The sequence below is a fragment of the Coffea eugenioides genome, chromosome 8 (assembly GCF_003713205.1).
Source record: "Coffea eugenioides isolate CCC68of chromosome 8, Ceug_1.0, whole genome shotgun sequence".
Taxonomy (NCBI): domain Eukaryota; kingdom Viridiplantae; phylum Streptophyta; class Magnoliopsida; order Gentianales; family Rubiaceae; genus Coffea; species Coffea eugenioides.
Window position 1 is genome coordinate 5,584,639 of NC_040042.1, and position 20,293 is coordinate 5,604,931.

General features: G+C 33.5%; 1 protein-coding gene and 1 pseudogene across 1 annotated transcript; both read left to right on the plus strand.

Annotated features, from left to right (window-relative positions):
- Positions 1-15: 15 nt before the first annotated feature.
- Positions 16-3,623, plus strand: LOC113780036 (putative receptor-like protein kinase At3g47110). Its single transcript, XM_027325859.1, has 4 exons — positions 16-138; positions 328-617; positions 750-2,669; positions 3,235-3,623. The coding sequence occupies exons 1-4, from the start codon at positions 116-118 to the stop codon at positions 3,621-3,623; spliced, it is 2,622 nt and encodes an 873-aa protein (XP_027181660.1). The 5' UTR covers positions 16-115.
- A 13,181-nt stretch (positions 3,624-16,804) lies between these two features.
- On the plus strand, positions 16,805-19,179 carry LOC113780037 (annotated as a pseudogene).
- The last annotated feature ends 1,114 nt before the right edge of the window (positions 19,180-20,293 follow it).

The window sequence follows — 20,293 nt, forward strand, 5'->3', positions numbered from 1 at the left end:
AAAAAAACTGTTTTCACTGGGATTGGAATTCCACACGGCATTGCTTCTCAAGTCCATCAGGCCTTGCTGAACATATTGCATTTGCTCCTCAGCAGTCAGCGCTTCCACCTGCAAAATGAGTTTTCGGCTTCAATTTTGGTCTGCTTTCCTCTGTTATTGTCTATATTTGCTATACTCCGTAGCACTAATCAAACCAACTACAGCCAGCAGTTTATTCAGTTCCTCAAATGAGACTGACCAGCAAGCTTTGCTTGCCATCAAGTTTCAAATTGAGAGCGATCCTTTCCAGTTGTTAACTTCTTGGAACAGTTCTTCTCATTTTTGCAGTTGGCATGGTGTCAGGTGCAACACCATGGATCAAAGAGTGACTGCCTTGAACCTGTCATCGCTGGAAATCAAGGGAGCTTTGTCCGCTTCCATAGGCAACCTGACTTTTCTTGAGGAACTTATCCTTGATAATAATTTCTTTCGTGGCACAATACCATATTCACTGGGGAATTTATCCAATTTACGCATCCTTAGTGCATCAGATAACGTTCTTGAAGGGAGGATTCCTGAAGAACTTGGAAAGTTATCCAATTTGGAGTTTCTTAAATTGTCTTCCAACAAATTGTCTGGTGAAGTACCCTTGCAGCTTTTCAAAATCTCATCAATTCGGTATCTTAATCTTGCCTCCAACTATTTAAATGGTTCTTTCCCCTCAGATTTCGGCCTGAACCATTCAAAACTTCATACTTTCGTCGTTGCAGAAAACCAGTTTTTTGGACCTCTGCCTGTATCCATTACCAATGCTTCAGGACTTGTAATCTTGGACATTGGTACAAATGCTTTATCTGGAACGGTACCCATGAATATGGGAGACCTTAAACATTTGCAAAGGTTAGATTTTTCAAAGAATCCTCTTGGAACTTCCGATAGTACTGGCTTAAACTTTCTGGCTTCCTTGACTAATTGCACTATTCTGAGAATTCTGCATTTGTATGCCAACAATCATGGAGGCGCTTTGCCCATTTCTGTTGCAAATCTGTCCACCAAACTCACATCGCTAAGGCTTGACAAAAACTATATATCTGGGGAAATCCCTGTTAACTTAGAGAACCTTGTCAACTTAGGGAATCTGGCAATGGGTCAGAACATGCTGACAGGGCGCATCCCTAAATCTATTGGGAAACTAACCAAGCTAGAGGGCCTCAATCTTTCAGGAAACAGATTCATCGGTAAGATCCCTGGTTCCGTTGGAAATATTACTCAGCTAAGTATCCTTGAAATGCGAGGAAACAAGTTAGATGGAAGCATACCTTTTTCTTTGGGTAATTATACAAGATTGCAAGGATTGGATCTTTCAAGTAACAGGCTTACTGGCGCCATACCTAAAGGTCTTTTTGGGCTTTCTTCACTCACTTACAATCTCAACTTAGCACACAACCTTCTCAGCGGACCTTTACCATCAGAGATGGGTAAATTGATAAATCTTGGGAGCTTGGATGTTTCAAACAATAGATTGTCTGGAGAACTTCCAGTTACCATTGGCGAATGTGTATTTCTGGAGTTTCTTAGTCTTCAGGGTAACGGTTTTAGTGGTCAGATTCCTGAATCATTGTACAGCTTGAGGAGCATTAAACTCCTAGACCTTTCTAGAAATAACATTTCTGGTTCCATTCCTCGGAGCCTGGAAACTCTTCGCTATATACAGTATCTGAACCTTTCATTCAATTCTTTGGAAGGCGAAGTCCCCAGTGGAGGCCTATTTTTTAACTCTACAGCTTTTTCAGTAACTGGAAATGGAAAGCTTTGTGGAGGTGTAAAGTCTTTACAGTTGCCTAAATGTCAGAGGCTATTACCATCAGCGGAAGGGAAGACTTCATTGTTTGTAGTTCTGATCCTTGTTTCCGTTATTTTCCCTATTGTTTTGCTGCTAGCTTACATTCAGCAAAAATGCCAGAAAAAGGTAATTTTTGGTTATTTTCTGTACGTTCCTTGCATCCGTTGGTGGCACAAAATAAATACAAGAATTTCCAGCATAGAGCTAACATCAGATTCTCCTCTGGGAGATCAATTTCCTAAGATTTCTTATACAGAACTTTTTCAAGCTACAGATGGCTTTTTTGAAGGTAATTTGATTGCTAGGGGAAGATATAGTTCAGTCTACACGGGCAGTCTTAATTACAGTGACAAAACAGTTGCTGTGAAAGTAATCAACCTTCAAAACCAAGGATCCAGAAGGAGTTTTACGGCTGAATGTGAATCACTGCGAAATGTTCGGCACAGGAATCTTGTCAAGATCATTACAGCTTGCTCAGGCACGGACTATGAAGGCAATGAATTCAAAGCGTTGGTATATGAGTTCATGGCTGGTGGGAGTTTGGAGAGCTGGTTGCATCCAAGTTCGAGTAACTTAATGCAGCCAAAGAACTTGAACCTGATTCAGAGGCTTAATATTGCCATAGATGTCGCCTCGGCATTAGTGTATCTTCACCACTTCTGTGCCATTCCAGTCATTCATCGTGATATAAAGCCAAGTAACATTCTTCTTGACAATGAGCTCTGCGCACATTTAGGTGACTTTGGCTCTGCGAGGTCTCTTTTGCTTGCGATTGATAGATCAAGATACGACGGAATCCGTGCAAGAACAATTGAACTTGTAGGAACTGTTGGATATGTTGCTTTAGGTAATTATGATACATGTTTTACTTCAATCTTTACTAATGAAAATCTGGTATAATTCTTCTTGGTATCTTTTTGAGGTTAGTGAGAATCTAGAAACACCTTAACTCGGCCAAATACCTGCTAATCCTATGCATTGATGCCAAAATTTTGCTCTACCAGTTATGCCAAAAAAAAAAGCATGTGTCTTGATCTTGTTTAACCAGTTAAATCAGTAAAAGAGGGCGGAGCTTTATCCTTGGGGCAACCTCATATACTTAGGTAAGTGATTATTATAGTGATGAGCTCTCATAGTATAGAAAGTGCTTGAATGAAGATGGAAAGCTAACTTCCCTCTTATAGAGAATTGGCATGGAGCTAAATGGGCTCAACTTTAGCTGGAGCCTAATTCTTCTTATGATTAGAGCCATTGATTTATTTTGGACTCGACATTATGCAAAATCTGTTAGAACCCACAGCCTCAGGTGAAGCATTACTGCATTTTTGTCACATTGAGGTTGATATGTATATTTTTCGAACTGTTTGAGCTCACTGATTTCTTTGTTTCCCCGCTGCTTTTTGCAAATACAGAATGTGGCATGGGGGCACCAGCATCAACACTTGTTGATGTCTATAGCTATGGTGTACTTTTGCTGGAGATGTTTACTGGAAAAAGGCCGACAAACAGCATGTTCAAAGATGACTTTTCCCTTCGTAACTACGTGAAGATGGCACTCCCCGATCAAGTTATGAGGATTGCTGATCCTAAACTATCATCAGAATGCGAAACTGAGTCAGGCATGATGGCCATTGGCTCTCAGACCAGATCATGCGGCAGACATAGGTTTGAAAAGTGCCTGGCTTCAATTTTCCATATTGGGGTTACATGCTCAGCTCATTTGCCAGAGAGAAGGATGCACATAGCAGATGTTTTGATGGAACTGCAGGCTGCTAGAGACTTGTATTTGAGGTGTGGATGATAAAAGAGCAATTTTAAACCATAAGATATTTCGGGTCACCAGATTTTAAGATAACATAGCAAAGTTCGAAGGTTCCCATAAAAATAAGGTTTGGTGCAATGCTCATTATTCCATCTATGATACCGCTATTAATTTTTTATTTTCCCAATGCCCAGGACTTTTAACTTAATTTAAATACTATTAGCTATTTCTGCACTTTGTGAAATATCTATTTTTAAGTTAGTGTTTTACGTTTTCTGCACTATCTAAGAAAGTGGTTTACATTAACTTTTAAACTAGTAAATAACTTACGTCTGATCTAAGGAACGAATCCCTATTTATATAGTTACAAGAAGTGAGTAGACAATTTTTTTTGAACCGCAATCAAGTAAATCTTGTTGGTTCTTCTAATGTTATATTAGTTCTAGGATTAAAGTACTAGTCTCCGTTCTAGGATTAACTAGAAGATTATGGCTGGATTAGGGTTTTATTGTTTATTATGTTTATTATTTTTTCTTTTTTTTTTCGGAGACGATAAACCTATTTTATCCTACACTAAGGGGGAGGGGGCGGACCTAAGGAGATCTAGGGGTAACTCGGAGGGGACTGAACCATCACCGGACCAAACCGGTGCACAGCACACCCGCCTGAATTTTTTAGAAACAAACCACTTAGATGTGGCATTTTTTGGTGGGAGGCAAGGGTTGTGGGAGGTAAGGTTTGAACCCTTGTCTTCCACCTCACCCACTTAGGTGGTGGCCACCAGCCCAAAGGCAGGTGGTTTGTTAATTATGTTGATTTGTTTTAGCGAATTTCTAGTGGCAATTTTGTAAAAGAAAACAAATTTGTGGGCTATAGTTTAGATAAGCAGAAATTTTGAGGTTGAATCAAAAAAGAAAAGAAAAAGAAAAGGAAGGATCACCAGATCATTTTGCTGTCGGTACCTCTCTCGGCTCGCTCTTGCTGCAACCTTGCCCTAATATAGATGGACTATTATAAAACAAATGCTAATGTGATGTAAGATTTGAGTTGTTTTTTGTGGTGTGTAACATGTTAAGAAAGCAAGAAAAATTAAAAGAGTTCAAGCTAAAAGAAAAAGTAAGAAAAGAACTATTCTTTCATTTATTTCAATTTTCTATATTTTTGATAAAGGGGTAATCCCCAAGGGGATTAACTTATAGGGAAAAAGTACATCAACTAGTTTCCTCAAGATTGTGATATGATCTTCTCGTAAGTTGTGACGAGCTTATCACCTCGTAAGTTGTAATAATTTTATCGATAGTTGTGCCAATTTTATCACTTTAAAATCATGATAACTTTATCAACTCCAAAAAAGTGAAAGACCGTCACCCATAGGAACGCCAACGGGTCCGATTCGGATCGAAATTGAAAATTTCGGAACCAGACCCATTTTTTATATAGTACACCCGGACCTGATCCATATATCTGATGGATCTTGACCTTAGAGTCCCGGAATTGGGTTCGACAAGTCTTGGGTTGGATCTGGGTCTACTCAAAAAGAAAAAGGTTCAAATTTGAATATTTCAAAATTAAATCCAAAATCAATCACAAATGTAATCTCCAAACTTAAACAAATTAAATTACAAAGCTAAATCACAAATAACTCGTAATAGTCAATACAAAACTAACCATAAATCAATCTACAAGGTCATTACTAAATTGTTAATTGGTAAAAGAATATATTTAGAAATATTTATATTTTATAATTAATAACATTTGTTCGGATACGGGTTGAAATCTTATATTTCGTATCCGACTTGTTTTTGTTAGAGTATTCGGATTTGAATATCGAAATTATTTTTCAATCCAAACGCGATAAAAGTTATCTGATTCGGATCAGGTTTGGTCCAAACCCAATCCATTGACACTCCTAGTCACCCATAATGTGGTAGACATCCATAATATTTAATTATTTCATAATATGGACAAGCACCATTGGCCTCAAACTGATCGAGTGAAGAAATGCTAACGTGCCTTGTAGTTTTTTAAAACCTATAGGCAAGAGTGAGTATATCCCTATTAGTTCTCTATCATATTTTTAGGATACATATTTCTATGTTAAATAGCCCTAACAACATGTTTGGGCTTTCTATGAAAACTTCTCAAGATGGAAGATTTCCCGATTTGAAAGTTTCCCTTTTAGAAAAGCGTCAACGGATCCATCACTTTGGGCTGAACACGGTTCGGGCGTAGCCCATGAGGTAATTCCTAAGTTATGAAAACTTTATCTCTATTTAATCTTGGGTTTTAAAAACAAATTTAACCCTCTTGAAAACATCCTCTCAACTTTATATTGGGCTATAGTGTAAGAATTGGACCTTGAATGTCCATTTCTTTTCCTACATTTTTTTTTAATTTTTAAAAAGTTGATATCAGTAAATTTGCTCTGCATTTTCTTATGGCCAAATGTCATCACTTTAGTCTAAATCAACTTCATTTGATTAAGAAAAAAACTACTTTTAAATTAATTGTAAAATAATCCTCAAATGCGATGTCACGTAAATGCCTTCAAGAAAATTTTACAAGTAATGAGTAGTCATTTATTATCATAAAATTTTTTCCTACTAATTGTTTTTTTATTTCTAAAATCCTCAGTAAGAAATTTTATTTGCATTCTAGTTCTACTTCTAAAAGCAACGAAAGAAAATTTGTTTCCATTCTTGTTCAACTTCTAAAAGCAATGATTGTAGAAACTTTTTTAATTTCACTACAACATAAGTTATTCAAATGAAATTTTTTTTTTTGCATAAGAAAAATTATTTCTACAAAGTTATGTTCTATGAATAAGATTCTAAGTTTGAATCACATAAATAGCACCAAAAGTCTTGAGACATGCGCTTGTGGATTAATGTACAGGCTTCTCTGATGCAATAAGCCCGCCCAGAGTAAGCTGCTGTGTTGAGAATACTATTGAAAAGAAAATCTAAATCACGTGATCAAATTCCAATATTTAATCTAATCTAAACTAATTTCAAAAAAAAATATGTGAAAAACAATAAATGAAAGAAAGAATGGCATACTTTATTTTTGCAAAATTTTGATCGTTTTGGAGAAGTCTTTCAAGTGTAAATCTTCAAATAACTTCCAAATCCAGAACCCTAATTAGATCAAATTAATCCAACCTCAAACCCTTTACCCTTTTTTAACCATGTTAGCTCTGAAATTTCAAAAATATATTTGTCATCAAAGTGTATGGGGTTTGTGTTTGCATCTATTGGTAAGGAACGATTAAATTTAACAAAATATGAATGCCTACAATTAAACAGTTTACCCAAGATCGGGTTTGACTAAGATAGTTTATTACGTAAGACATGATTTGTTACACCAGCAATGATGTCGCATTCATAATGAGTTAAGCACAAAAGTAACAATCCACAAAGAATAATCTGGATAGTGCTAAAGAAATTGACAGGACAAATTAGATAAGATAATCATGGGAAAATTTCTGCAAACAGTGCGCTAGAATATGTACTTAGTAACATATGTCGAACGTGTGTAATAATAAATATCTATTCAAATAACTTACAGATTTTCGTATATAACGGTAAACAGGATCGAATTCATGGGGATTTTTATAAAATTGGAAATAGTTAAATAACTAAAATAAAGGACTAAATTACAATTAATTGAAATTGAATCAATAATAAACAAACTTTAACTAAGAAATAACTTAGGAAATGGTTCACTCAATTGATTACTGATGTAATAATAATTTCATTTACTCACTGATAAACAAGTTATAACAGCCAAACAAGCAATGATAATCAACTTCTCCTTACTGTATTGGTGATTAAGGTACGATCGTTAATCACTGCCCAAATCAAGAAATAACCCTAGGTATGGTTTTAGAGTTCAATTTCCCAACTGTTTTAAGAATTAGAAAAACCATGTTCGAACCAAATTAGCCCATATGTTTTCCTGACACAAATCCAATCATGCAAGTTATGACTATTTTAAAATAATTAAATAATTATGGATTTAACTGCTCTAATTAGTTCTAGATTATTTGATTATTTTAAACACCGGAACCTGGATATTCAAATAATACAATAACCATAAGAAATTAAACCATGGAACATACAAATAACAATAAATAAAAGAAATAAATATAATCAATTCGATCTCACAATTTTAATTAAACCAAATCTTCCGTTATTCTTTGACTAGAATGAAATGTTCAGTTTATCTCTGTTGAAGAAATCACTCTCCAAATTTGAGATAAAGTGTCAAGAGGAAAAAGAAGAAAAACAAAGGAAAACGTCCCTTTGTTTCTTGCGAGATAGGAGAAAAAATGTCACGATGTTAATGTTGCGGACTTCCTTTCCTATATCTACTAAAAGTTCCTTTTCTAAATGGAATCAAATTCCCACTAGATCATGGATTCTTTCCACAAACGTAAGATAGATAATCTAGGCTAGTGTCCTAACAGAAATAAGAGACTAGTCATCTGGCCAAGAGTTTGATTTCAATTTAAGATTGGAATTCATGTGTCAAATCTCGAGTCTTCGGATATGGAGTATTAGATTTTGATGCGCCCACGTCGAATTGGACAAAAATTTAGTTAAAAATCACATCTTTAAATCTTGTTGCTCGGATCATTACATTCAACACCAATTATCAAATATAAATAGAATTTACCAATTAATACAATTTTTGGTTAAAATCATGGGAAAAACAATCATAAATTTAATAACCAAAATGTATCCTATTAATTTCCCCTACACCTGAGTCATGTTTGTCCCCAAACATGAGAATAATCTATCAAGTACTACATAATTGAGTTCAAACAATGGTTATTACTCAAATTATCTATTGTCAAGATATAATCAAAGCAAATGTGAAGTATTAATGACCGATCTCCAAAAGATTTCTCTCTGATTAGCTTTTAAAACCAAAGACTTTTCCAATTTTTGACTAACTAATATAAGAATATAAAGTAGTGAACCAATATTCTTCAACAAATGATTCAATTATTAAGCAAAATCTCAATATTAAACTCATAGATCACTAGGCTAATACCACCAGTCATATACTCTCACATTCATATACACTCTCTCTTTTTTTTTTTTTTTTTTTTTTTTTTTAAAGGTGTTCCCCATACTTGATTTTTTTTCTTTTCAGGGGAAATGTTTAGTTTTTAACCATTCAAATCTTTTGACATGAACTTTGACATATACTAAATGAAAGAGTCGGTTACTTTACTCTTATCGTTTAAGGACCACATACTCATAACTATCACTACTTTTTTATGCGAAAACCGACACTTATGGGGAAAATCCCCCGATTATTATATAATGATACTAACGGAGTATAACCAAATACTATTAACAAATAAGCAACAAAATAAAATTAAAGATCACAAGCCCATTTCATTTTTCAAATATGAAGAATTAAGATTAATAGATGAACCAATTTACATGAAAAATTTTAGAAAAAAAATTTACAATACCTAAAATAGTTAATAAAAAAATTACAAAAGTTACAAAATATCAAATATTCACTAGAAAGACACCCTTAAATCTTACCACGTTATACTTAACACATTCTAGAATATAAAACCTTAACAATAGTCAAATTTGAGAATCTAACCATCATTTATCAGAGATAATCAGAAAAATGCACAAGAAGCGACAAAAATTAGGTAAAATTTAAAAAAAAGCTAAACAAAAATATTTACACTTGCACTTTTCAATATACTACTTCCTTACACCTAAATCTTATATTATCTCCAATGTAAAAAATATAGAACAAAAGGAAAGAAAAGGAGAACAACAAAACTTTCATGAACAAGGTAGATGGTATTACACTGCTAAGGATGTGGAGCAAAAGTGGGGTGAAACCAATAGAATGAAAGTAATCACCAAATTCTTCAATCATTTTAGATGCGGGCACACCTAAAACATACAAAGTTTTCTGGTCAAAAATTTTCAACTCGTCAATTATAGCGTGACTCATAGATATGGGCACATCTTGTCGATCAATAGTTTTTTGCTAGTTAGGTGCGGGCGTGGCATGTCTGGTAGTAGTCTTCTGTCAACTAAAACAACAAAATCAAAATCAAATGCACAAAACACAAAAAATCTAAAATAAAAGTAATCAGAATGAACTAAAAATGAATTGGGTTGTCTCCCAATAAGCGCCTTTTTCTAACTTTTTTGGCTAGACATTGCCATGTTTATTCAAGAAAAATAAAACAGTGTAGCTTGTTTCAGTACTTTATCCTCCATGTATTCCTGATAATCTTCATAAGTAAAAGGATTCTTAAGCACATGAGTTACTTTTTCAATTGACTAGTAGATAGCATCAAACAATTAAGAAATGATTTTAATTCTTCACTTACTCTTCCATCATGAACAATTACCAATTCAAGATATTTGGTCATCACAATTCCTAATTTAATCTTGTCATGAAACTCAAAAACTTCTGATATAACAAAGTCAATCTCACTAATAGAAATTATAGAGTAAGAGTTAGGAACATGTCGGGCTAGGAAATGGAGGAGGTGTCACTACATTTGAAAATTATTCACTAGAATGATTTGAGATTGGGGTCTCATTTCATCCTTTTCAACTTCTCGTTCAACTGCATTTTTATATCCTTCTTTTTGAGACTTTTGTAGTTCCATATCACTTGTCAGGATAATTGCACTCTCATCTTTCGTAAGGTCGATAATGGTTTGTGAGGACAATTTATCACAAATTTGAGAAGTCAATTGAGTCACTTTAGATGTCATTAGACATATTGATTCGCTAGGTTTCTAATTCTCATGACTGTTTTCTGTTGAAATCGATATGTATTAGTAGCTAGTGATTTAATATTTTCTTCAAAAGATATACCTAACGTGGATGATGGTTGTTACTGTTGATATTGATGTTGAAAATTTATTAGCTCTGTTGCATAATTAAAGTTGGAGTTGTCCTACCATTCTTAATCATACACGCTTAAATAAGGGTCATTCTACGTTTGAAATTGAGACAGGGTTGGGAAGTCTCCAAAAGCATTGATTAGGACCCTCAGATCACTTGAAATGTAGGGTACATGTCGGTGGAATGATCCCAAACATAACAAATTTCACAGGTTGTAACAGCTAATTTTTCTACAAGAGAGATCAATGTATCTAAATTTAATCATTAGAAGAAACACGAGTCTCATTAATTCTTCTAGAAATAAAATTTAGTCAATCACAAAAATATCGAATATTAGCAGCCATAAACTAGCAAAAAAAAATAAAAAAATAAAAATAAAAATCCTAAGAAAATAAGATGAATTAAAAAAGAAACAAATTAATTAGACACTAGTCCTCGACAACGGCACCAAAAATTAATAGGTGTTGATTCTGTACAATAATAAATATTTACTCAAATATAATACAGATTTTTCCCTGACACAAATCCAATCATGCTAGTTATTACTATTTTAAAATAATTAAATAATTACCAATTTAACTGTTCTAATTGGCTCTAAATTATTAGATTAATTTAAACACCGGACCCTGGATATTCAAATAATATAATAATCACAAGAAATTAAATCAGGAAACATACAATTACTAGAAAATAAAAAATAAATATAATCAATTCAATTTCACAATTTTAGTTGAACTAAATCCTCAGTTGTTCCTAGAATAGAATGACACGTTTAGTTTATCTATATTGAAGAAATCGCTCTCCAAATATGAGATGAAGTGTCAAGAGGGAAAAAGAAGAAAAACAAAGGAAATCGTCCCTTTGTATCTTGTGAGAAAGGAGAAAAAATGTCACGATGTTAATGTTCCGGACTTCCTTTCCTGTATCTACTGAAAGTTCCTTTTCTAAACAAAATCAAATTCCCACTAAATAATGGATTCTTTCCACAAAATCAGATAGGTAAACTAGACTAGTGTCCTAATAGAAATAAGAGACTAGTCATGTGGTAAGAGTCTGGTTTCAATTTAAGATTGGAATTCGCGTACCAAATTTCAAGCCTCCACACCTGCAAAATTAGATTTTGATGCGCCCACATTGAATTGCATAAAAATTTAGTTAAAAATCACATCTTTAATTCTTTTTTGTTCGGATCCCTAAAACCGACACCAATTATCAAATATATTAATGTAATATTTGACAAAAATCATGGAAAAAAATAAAAAATTTAATAATAGAAATGCATCCTATCACTTAGTTTTGTACATAATGTATAGTTAAATACACACACATTATGTATATGTCTGCATATAAATGTCATTTGTATGACAATATAATAATGTGCCTCCTTGTAAATGGAGACTCTATGGGTTCACGTGGAGTGAACGTGGATCCTTTGACCTGCTAGATATAAAAAGATGAAAAAAAGGGTCCTTGTCCGGAAGTATGGATGTTCAAAATCGAAAAATTTCGATTTATCGATCGAATTCGAATTGAATTCAAAATTTTGAATTTGATAATTCGAAATGAAAATCTAAATATTCAATTTTGAATTAGAGAAATTGAATCGAATTCAGTAATGGAATTTTTCAAATTGGAAATTCCGATTTTAAATTCACAATTCAAAATCGGGATCGAAATAGGAATTTGGAATTCCTATTTCGATTTCAAATATGTTTTTCACATATATATACATAATATTGTCATATATCTAATATAAAATTTATATTATAATAATAATTTTTATATTCTTGAATTTGGTGCTTCGGAATTCCTATTTCAATTTCAAATTCATTTTCATAAATATTTTTTTTATATATGTAATATAATATTTATATAATAATAGTAGTAATAATAATAATAATAATAATAATTTTATATTTATGAATTCGGTGAAATCGGAATTTACTAAATTCCGAATTCGGGGTTGGGGAATTGGATATCGAAATTAGTCAAAAATTCTGATACCAAAATTCCGAAAGATTTTGATTTCAAAGTTTCGAATTACCGATTTCGATTCCGATTCACACCTCTATTTGGAAGTTCTTGCCTCTATTTGTTAGTTAGGTGCCTATATAATTTTGCTCTGTAACCTTTTTTTTTTTAAAAATTTTTTCTAGCATGGAAGCAATGGGACTTAAGGGAGGAGTGAGATGCTTATACAATTTCGCTCTATAACCTTTTTACCTAAATATTTGTTACAAAACATTAACTTTATGACGGACGTAAACACATAGTACGTAAAGAAATACTGATTGCATAATAATCTCAAATCAAGTAACAAAATTGAGGACATCAAGAAGGAGAAAAAAAATGAGTACCTACCCACACAAGTCTACTAATGAAAACTGTACCATCCCAAAGTTTTCACTAAATTAAATTTATATTCTCTTTCTTTTCAAATGTATTGTTCACTTATATACGAAGTCATAACGAAAAATATTCGGTCTAATTGATTCTTTTACCTAACAAAATCAAAACAAAGAATAAAAAACCTAGACTTCCGCTATAAGAAAAACCTAGCAAAGTCAGCAATTCTGATCACCAGAAAGCACGATTTGTCATATTCCTGCCAAAACATAGCCCATTCAAAGGCTTTTTCAGGTTTTTATCCATTCAGTATTAGGATAAGAAAACTTTTTCATTTAATGGATTTACAGAGATCTTCCAACTTCCAAAACCACTGACTTCAATCGTTGTGATAACTATTTCGTGCAGCTTTGCTCTTTAGTTTTCTTGTTCAGTTTCCTTTTCTTTTTACATAGTACTATTAGTGTACCTTCATTCCAGACAATTCTATTTGATAAGCAAATTTAATGCAATAACATCCTCTTCCTAAGGAGGGTGCATTTGATGAAATTGACATTTGAATTTATTAAGTTACTAAATTGTTAAGTATTAAAATCTTAACATTTGAGTATATTTTGCATTAACTAATAAGTAAATATGTTATCACTTATTTTTTGGGGTAAATTTTGTCTAGAAAATTAAGTGTCACTGGAGTAATTATAATTAATTAAGGTGTTCTATTTTTATTATCAAATACGTCTAAATATGTAATATTTGAATACATTAAGTTAAACTGCCAAATTGGGTTATCAAACAGGGTCTAATAGACTATATATTGGTATTACACAAATAGGCTTAAATAGTTTTATTTGATTAGCATAAATTCAAACTATATCTAATTTTATTTTGGTTTTCTTGTTTAGGTTTCTTTCCCTTTTAGAATTATTATAATCAGAAGGAGTGAATTAGCGAATCGAGTAATTAGCTCGGGTCTTTTTAAAGAAGCTGGCGATACTGCTACAGCGATAATCTTCCTACTAGAGTGTTTTTTATTCAAATACCAACATTACCCTTAACGAATCAATCTCATATATTTTGATTGATTTTACTGGGTTCATTGCCTACTAATTACTCTTTTCCTTTTCTCTCTAATTAATTGACTCGTTTGCCTTCTTCTTTTCTCTTTTTAATTTGTTTATCTATTATTTTCACGACTCACTGATTTAATTTTGAGTTTTTTACAACATGATGGGATGTAGAACATGATTTAAAAGTTACTTTTTGGCAAATACACCATGGTTTAACTCAAGCAACTAAAAATCTAAATGAAAATGTAGACACACTTTTCCCTCAATATTTACAGGATGTAGAACATAATGCAATTTTAAATTACATTAGTCTAGTTAATAAAAAATATATGGACACATGTTGAAGTTAAGATTCATATAATAATTGAACAACTCTTACCCTCACAAAAAACAACTCTTGATTTACTCCTATGCAAGCAACAAGTCACAAGACTTACTCATGATCTACAATTGAACCCAATTTCATAGTAATATAAAACCTTAAAAAAACTCTATAGAAAATCTATAATTTGATAGTACTAGAGTGAATTGGAAAAAGAAAAAAGAAAAGAAAAAAATTACAACATTGGTATAATTGCAATAAAAATTACTCAAAAAATGAGAACTTGAATCTCACTATAATTGCAACAAAATTGCACCCCAAATTTAATCAAATTTTATGATCACTCCAAAAAACTGTAAGGAAAGATTATTTGGTAGAAAATATAATGGAATAAAACTAAAAAAGAAAAGAGAAAAAAGCAAGAAAAAAACTTATTGATAATGATGGAGAAATAGCAAGAGTGCCATAGAGAAGAATATTATACAAAATGACTTGAACCACATTTTGCAAAGGTTTTAGGGATAATTTCAGAAACCTCCCCTGAGGTTTCTGACATTTACACTTACCTCCCCTATAGTTTGAACAATTACACTGACCTCCCCTGAGGTTACTAATCCTTTACAAATTCAGTCCAAATGATTAAAATATTATTTTAGAGAGTGAAATTAGAATTTTGTACCTGATTTGTCCTTTGTGCCACATGTCCAATGAATGGCAAAGTATTACAAATTAATTAACAATTAATAAACTTTAACGAGCGTAGTTTATAGGCAAATACGTATTGCCTATTTAAAGTACCAGCTCTTTACATGTATTTTACTTTCAAACATTTACTTTATCACAAATATTTATTCTCAAATACAGATTTGTATTTACTCTCAAATATTTAATTTTTGTTAAACACAAAACCTACCAGTTTTTCTTCCGTAGAAATATTAATATAACACTTTTTCAATTTTAGTTATAAATATTTATGTATTTAACATAAATTAAATGATTCAGGATAAAATATCCATAAAGAGCCAATACTTTACTCATGTAATGGATGAAAGTCATAAAAAATTAATAGTTTATGACGCCAATACTTTACTCAGCATCGACTAAAGTTGGAAGCTAACAAATTTTTTAGACAAAACATTAAGGTTCCTTGAAAGTTTTTTTTTTTTTTGGGGGGGGGGGGGGGGGGGTGTTTGGACAGAGATACAAGAAGAAACAGAAGAAAGAAATGGTTTTACTTTTACTGTAGAAGAAGATATTCTAGTATATAATTTAGAGAAGGCCATTGCAACAACCTATAAAAGGTTTAGTCAAACGTATCTTCAATTGTTTAGTTTCCATTTCCATTGGCATTTGATATGCAGTACGATGCCAAAAACCTAGAATTTAAAGATTCGTTTCCAACAAAACAAATCAAAATTTTATCTGTGCCTTCTATCATAGGTCAGTATCAATTCCTCTATGCTTGGCACTTTTCTTAGGCTATGCTCAATATGCTTTTCCTTTCAAGGTAGACTAACGTTTCACTTTTTCACAATGATGAATTTATTTTGCAACAAAGTGCAAATTTCAAGGACAATATTCTTTGAAATTCATATCATTTTTGAATTGGCTAAGGTCATGAAAAACGAATATTCTAAGCACCAAAAAAAAGAAAAAGAAAAAGGAACAACAGAAATGGGGAATTGAACATTTCTCAAGTATATCGTCATATTGTATATCTTCCAACTTAAAGAGTCAAAATTTTATCTTTGCCTTCGTAGCATAAATGAATATGTATTCTATATGCTTGAGCCATTGCTTATATTATTCTCAATATGCTTTTCCTTCCAGGTGGACTAACCTTTCATGATCTCACTATCATTATGTTACTTTGCAAGTATTATGCCAATTTAAAGAACGATCTTCTTTGAAATTGATATGATTCTTGAATCGGATAGATTATGTAAAACACATCCTTTATAGCACAAAAATAAAAAAGTACATTTTTCCTTCAACTCTTGATTAATGCCTCTACTTCAAGGTCATGTTCTTTTTCTATCTAGTGGTTTTACTTAGAATTATAGATGGATGTTTCTTTTTAGAGCAAGTTAAAAAAATAAGAGAAGGGAATTGAATATTATCTCAAGATTGTTAGATTCTATAAGACAAATACCTTCCTTTCCTACTTAAAATATCTAAATTTAAAAAAAAAACTAAATTGTCTCTATGCCTTTCTTAGACCAAGAGAATAGCTATCCTTTGCCTATTTCTTAGGTTATGCTCTCTATGCTTTTCTTTTCAAGCAGACTAATCTTTCACTTTTTTCCTACAATAAGTTTTGGCCATTCTGGGCATACTACCAAAGTGCCAAATAAAACTCAACCTGTATACTGGGAAAGGGAAAAAAAACATATTTTCCTAAATTCATATCATTCTTGAGTAGCCATTCTTTTGAAATCATATCATTCTTGAGTAGCTAATCTTTCACAGCCTCTGCACTACTAAAGAAAAAAGAAAAACAGCACATTTTCCGAAATTTGCAAAAATTCTCAAAATTTTCTTGATAAGAAAAGTAGCACTTGAGAAATTTTTTTCAGCAATATGGCTGAGAGTGTTGTAGGCTTTCTGATTAACCAGCTCTCAGCCTTACTTTCCCAAGAGACCAAACTTTTGGGGGGACTTCGACCAGATGTTCAGTTCATCAAAGATGAACTCGGGAGCATGAAGGCTTTCCTCAGACAAGCTGAAGCAAAGGAGGACAATGACTCTCAACTCCAAGAATGGGTCAAGCAGGTTCGAGAAGTTGCTTATGATACAGTGGATGTTCTTGATGATTTTGCCTTCCGCTTTGCTCGTGGACATGCGGATGGATTCATTGGCCGTGTTGGAAAGATCTACAACTCAATAATGAATCTGAAAGCCCGCCATCAGATTTCTTTGGAGATAAAAGATATCAAGGCCAGAGTTGTAGAGATTTCTGCAAGGCATCAGAGGTACCAGTCCTCTGTATGGTACTCAAGAAATAGGCTCCAGCTCTTCCAATGTGGCAAATGCAGATTATGATATTCGTGATCAGGCACTCCTAATTGAAGAAGCTAAGCTTGTTGGCATCGATCAGCCCAAAAAAGAGCTCATCTCCAAAATCCTTGATGACCATTCCCACTTGAAAGTAGTTTCAGTGGTGGGAATGGGGGGACTCGGTAAAACCACCCTGGTGAAAAAGGTCTACGATGATGCTGCAGTGAAGAAACAATTTCAGAGCCATGCTTGGATAACTGTTTCTCAAAATTTTCAATTCAAAGTCATCATCAAGGAACTTGATTCAACAATTGTACGAGGAAATCAGACAGCCGGTGCCTCCGCAAGTGGAATCCATGGAAGGTATTAGGCTCAGTGAATTTGTCAAGGACTTCCTCAAAGAAAGAAGGTACATCCTTGTCCTTGATGATGTGTGGAGTCTAGATGCCTGGGAAGCTATCAAATACGTGTTGCCTGACTACAACATCGCTAGTCGTGTTGTATTGACAACACGAATTACCGATGTAGCTTCTGCATCCTGTTTAGCATCCCATGACTTTATCCATAAGATGAATCCTCTCTCTTATGAAGATTCTTGGACTCTTTTTTGCAATAGAACATTTCAAAGTAATGGTTGCCCTTCAAATCTAGAAAAAGTTTGTAGAAAAATACTAAAAAAATGTGAGGGCCTACCACTTGGAATTGTTGTAATGGGTGGTGTTTTGGCTTTGAAGGACAAGGATAAGATAGATGAATGGGAGATGATTTTTCGTGGCTTTGGCAGTGAGGTAGATGGTAGCGGTAAGCTTGATAGAATTAGAAGGATACTCTTGCTTAGTTACAGTGATTTGCCTCATCATCTCAAAAACTGCCTATTATATCTAAGTATCTATCCTGAAGATCATCCAATTAATGTCGAAATTTTACTTGGTAAATGGATAGCACTAGGATTTATAGAAGAGAAAGAAGGAATGATGGCCACTGATATAGCTATGAGATATCTAAAAGAACTCGTCAACAGAAGCTTAATCCAAGTTAAGGACACATGGGCTGATGTCAAATTGGTGAAATGTGGTCTTCATGATATTTTGCGCGAAATCATTGTTTCAAAGTCTAAAGAGCAGAGCTTCACAGCCATAATCACTGGATATTGCACAAGATGGCCTGACAAAGTTCGACACCTGGCAATCCATAACTTCACTTATATTCCTCCACAAGGCTTCAGCAGCTTAAAGTGTCTTCGGTCCGTGGAAACATTCGGGTATGAAGATTCTCTCACAACTTCATTGTTGTCCAAGTTTTTATGTGGTGGTCCCAAGTTCCTGAAGGTTTTAAACTTAGCAAGTGCGGAACTGGACAGCATCCCAAAGGAAGTTTTCAAACTATTTCAGCTCGAGTATCTGGATCTAAGTGGCACCAGAGTTAAAATCATTCCAAAATCTATTGGGCAGCTTCAAAACCTAGAATTTTTAAATCTGTTCGGAACCACTATAACGGAGTTGCCTGTGGAAATTCTAAAGCTGAGTAAACTCCGTACCCTTCGCGTAGGCAGAGCGGGTGATTATTCAAATAACTTTGCACTTTGGGGCTTTAAATCTCCGGATGGAATTGGAAAGCTTACTTCCTTGGAGAGCCTTTCATGTATAGAAGCAAACAGTGGTAAAGTAGTAAGGGAGATTGGGAAGCTCGTTCAGTTGCGGCAATTATGGATCACAAAGCTGAGGAGAGAAGATGGAAAGGAGTTGGTCTCCTCCCTCTTGAGGCTGACCAACCTTCGAGAGTTACACATCTGCTCTATTGAACAAGAGGAGACCCTTGATCTCCAACATTCCGTCTCTCCAAGACTTGGATTTCTTACGAGGCTGTCGCTGATTGGGCGTTTAGAGAGAGTACCGGAATGGTTAATATCACTTCAATCCTTGAGCACTTTAGCCTTGCTGAATAGTGAGTTGAGTTGAGGATTCCCAAAACTCAAGAAATTATACCTTGGGCAATTAAAAAGACTGAAATGGGTAAGAGTGGAAAAAGAATCGTTATCCAGTCTCCAACGGTTTCTTATTTCTGGTTGCAAGCTTATGGAGGGCCTGCCTTTGGGCCTCCAAAACTTGACCAAGCTTGAAGTTGTTGGATTTTATGATATGTCTGATGAGCTAATGCACAAAGTACAGAATTTGGATAAACAAAGTGACGATTATCAGACAATTTCTCATATCCCTGAAGTTTTCATTGGACATTGGATAAATGGTGAATGGAAAGAAGAGTCCCTCTAAGAAAAGATAGGTAAAGGACAATCTGTTGCAGTCATCAACATTTAAATTATGATGTTTGTTGTCAATTGCTTTTTCCTACTTCTTATCCTTGTAATAAAATCATGACTCTATATTGCTATTCAACCATAATTAGTTCCTTAGATAGTTAGACATATATGTGTTTCTACGATTAAGAATGTTTTGGTTTAGTACAAAGATATAGAGACAAGTAGCATCTAAACATTGTGGGATTGCCTGTTACAACAATTACAAGTTCAATTTTCCCTCTTCTATAATTGAAAATGGGGAATAAATTAGTAATATGGATAAATTTGCATTAGGAGTAGGGAAACCTTGCTAATTCATAAAGGGTATATACATTATTTCCTGGACTTCTACAGAATTTGTGGTGACGTTTTCCTTTTTGGTTTATTAGTAAATTCCTTTTTCTCCTTGTGGCTTTCTTTGGATTAGGAACTTGAATGTATACTTGATGGACTAAATGGAAAATAAATATTTTTGGAAATGTGGGGGACTATATTTATCATTTTCGCTAGTGAGAGATTATTAAGGATGTAAAAGTCCAAAACGAGAGTGGAGAATGCTGAGATTTTCAAATTGATTCAATGATCAAGACTGGGTCTCTTTTCGCAAACAATTTCCAAACAATAGTTCATGCCTTTCTTTTTGCAAATAATTTTTGCCACAAAAGTTTTCATAGATATTTTCATGCACGTTTTCATTCAAATCAAAACATTCACTGACAAATTCATCTTCATCAGTTACCTAAAATAATGTATGCAAATCATAATTTTCAACTATA

What these genes read in the sequence shown, in the direction of transcription:
- LOC113780036 (XM_027325859.1), top strand. Translation starts at nt 116, where the DNA reads ATGAGTTTTCGGCTTCAATTTTG. An exon ending in AGTTTTCGGCTTCAATTTTG is followed by an intron (nt 139 to 327) that starts GTCTGCTTTCCT and finishes TCATTTTTGCAG; the next exon opens with TTGGCATGGTGTCAGGTGCA. An exon ending in GTCTTCCAACAAATTGTCTG is followed by an intron (nt 618 to 749) that starts GTGAAGTACCCT and finishes TCGTCGTTGCAG; the next exon opens with AAAACCAGTTTTTTGGACCT.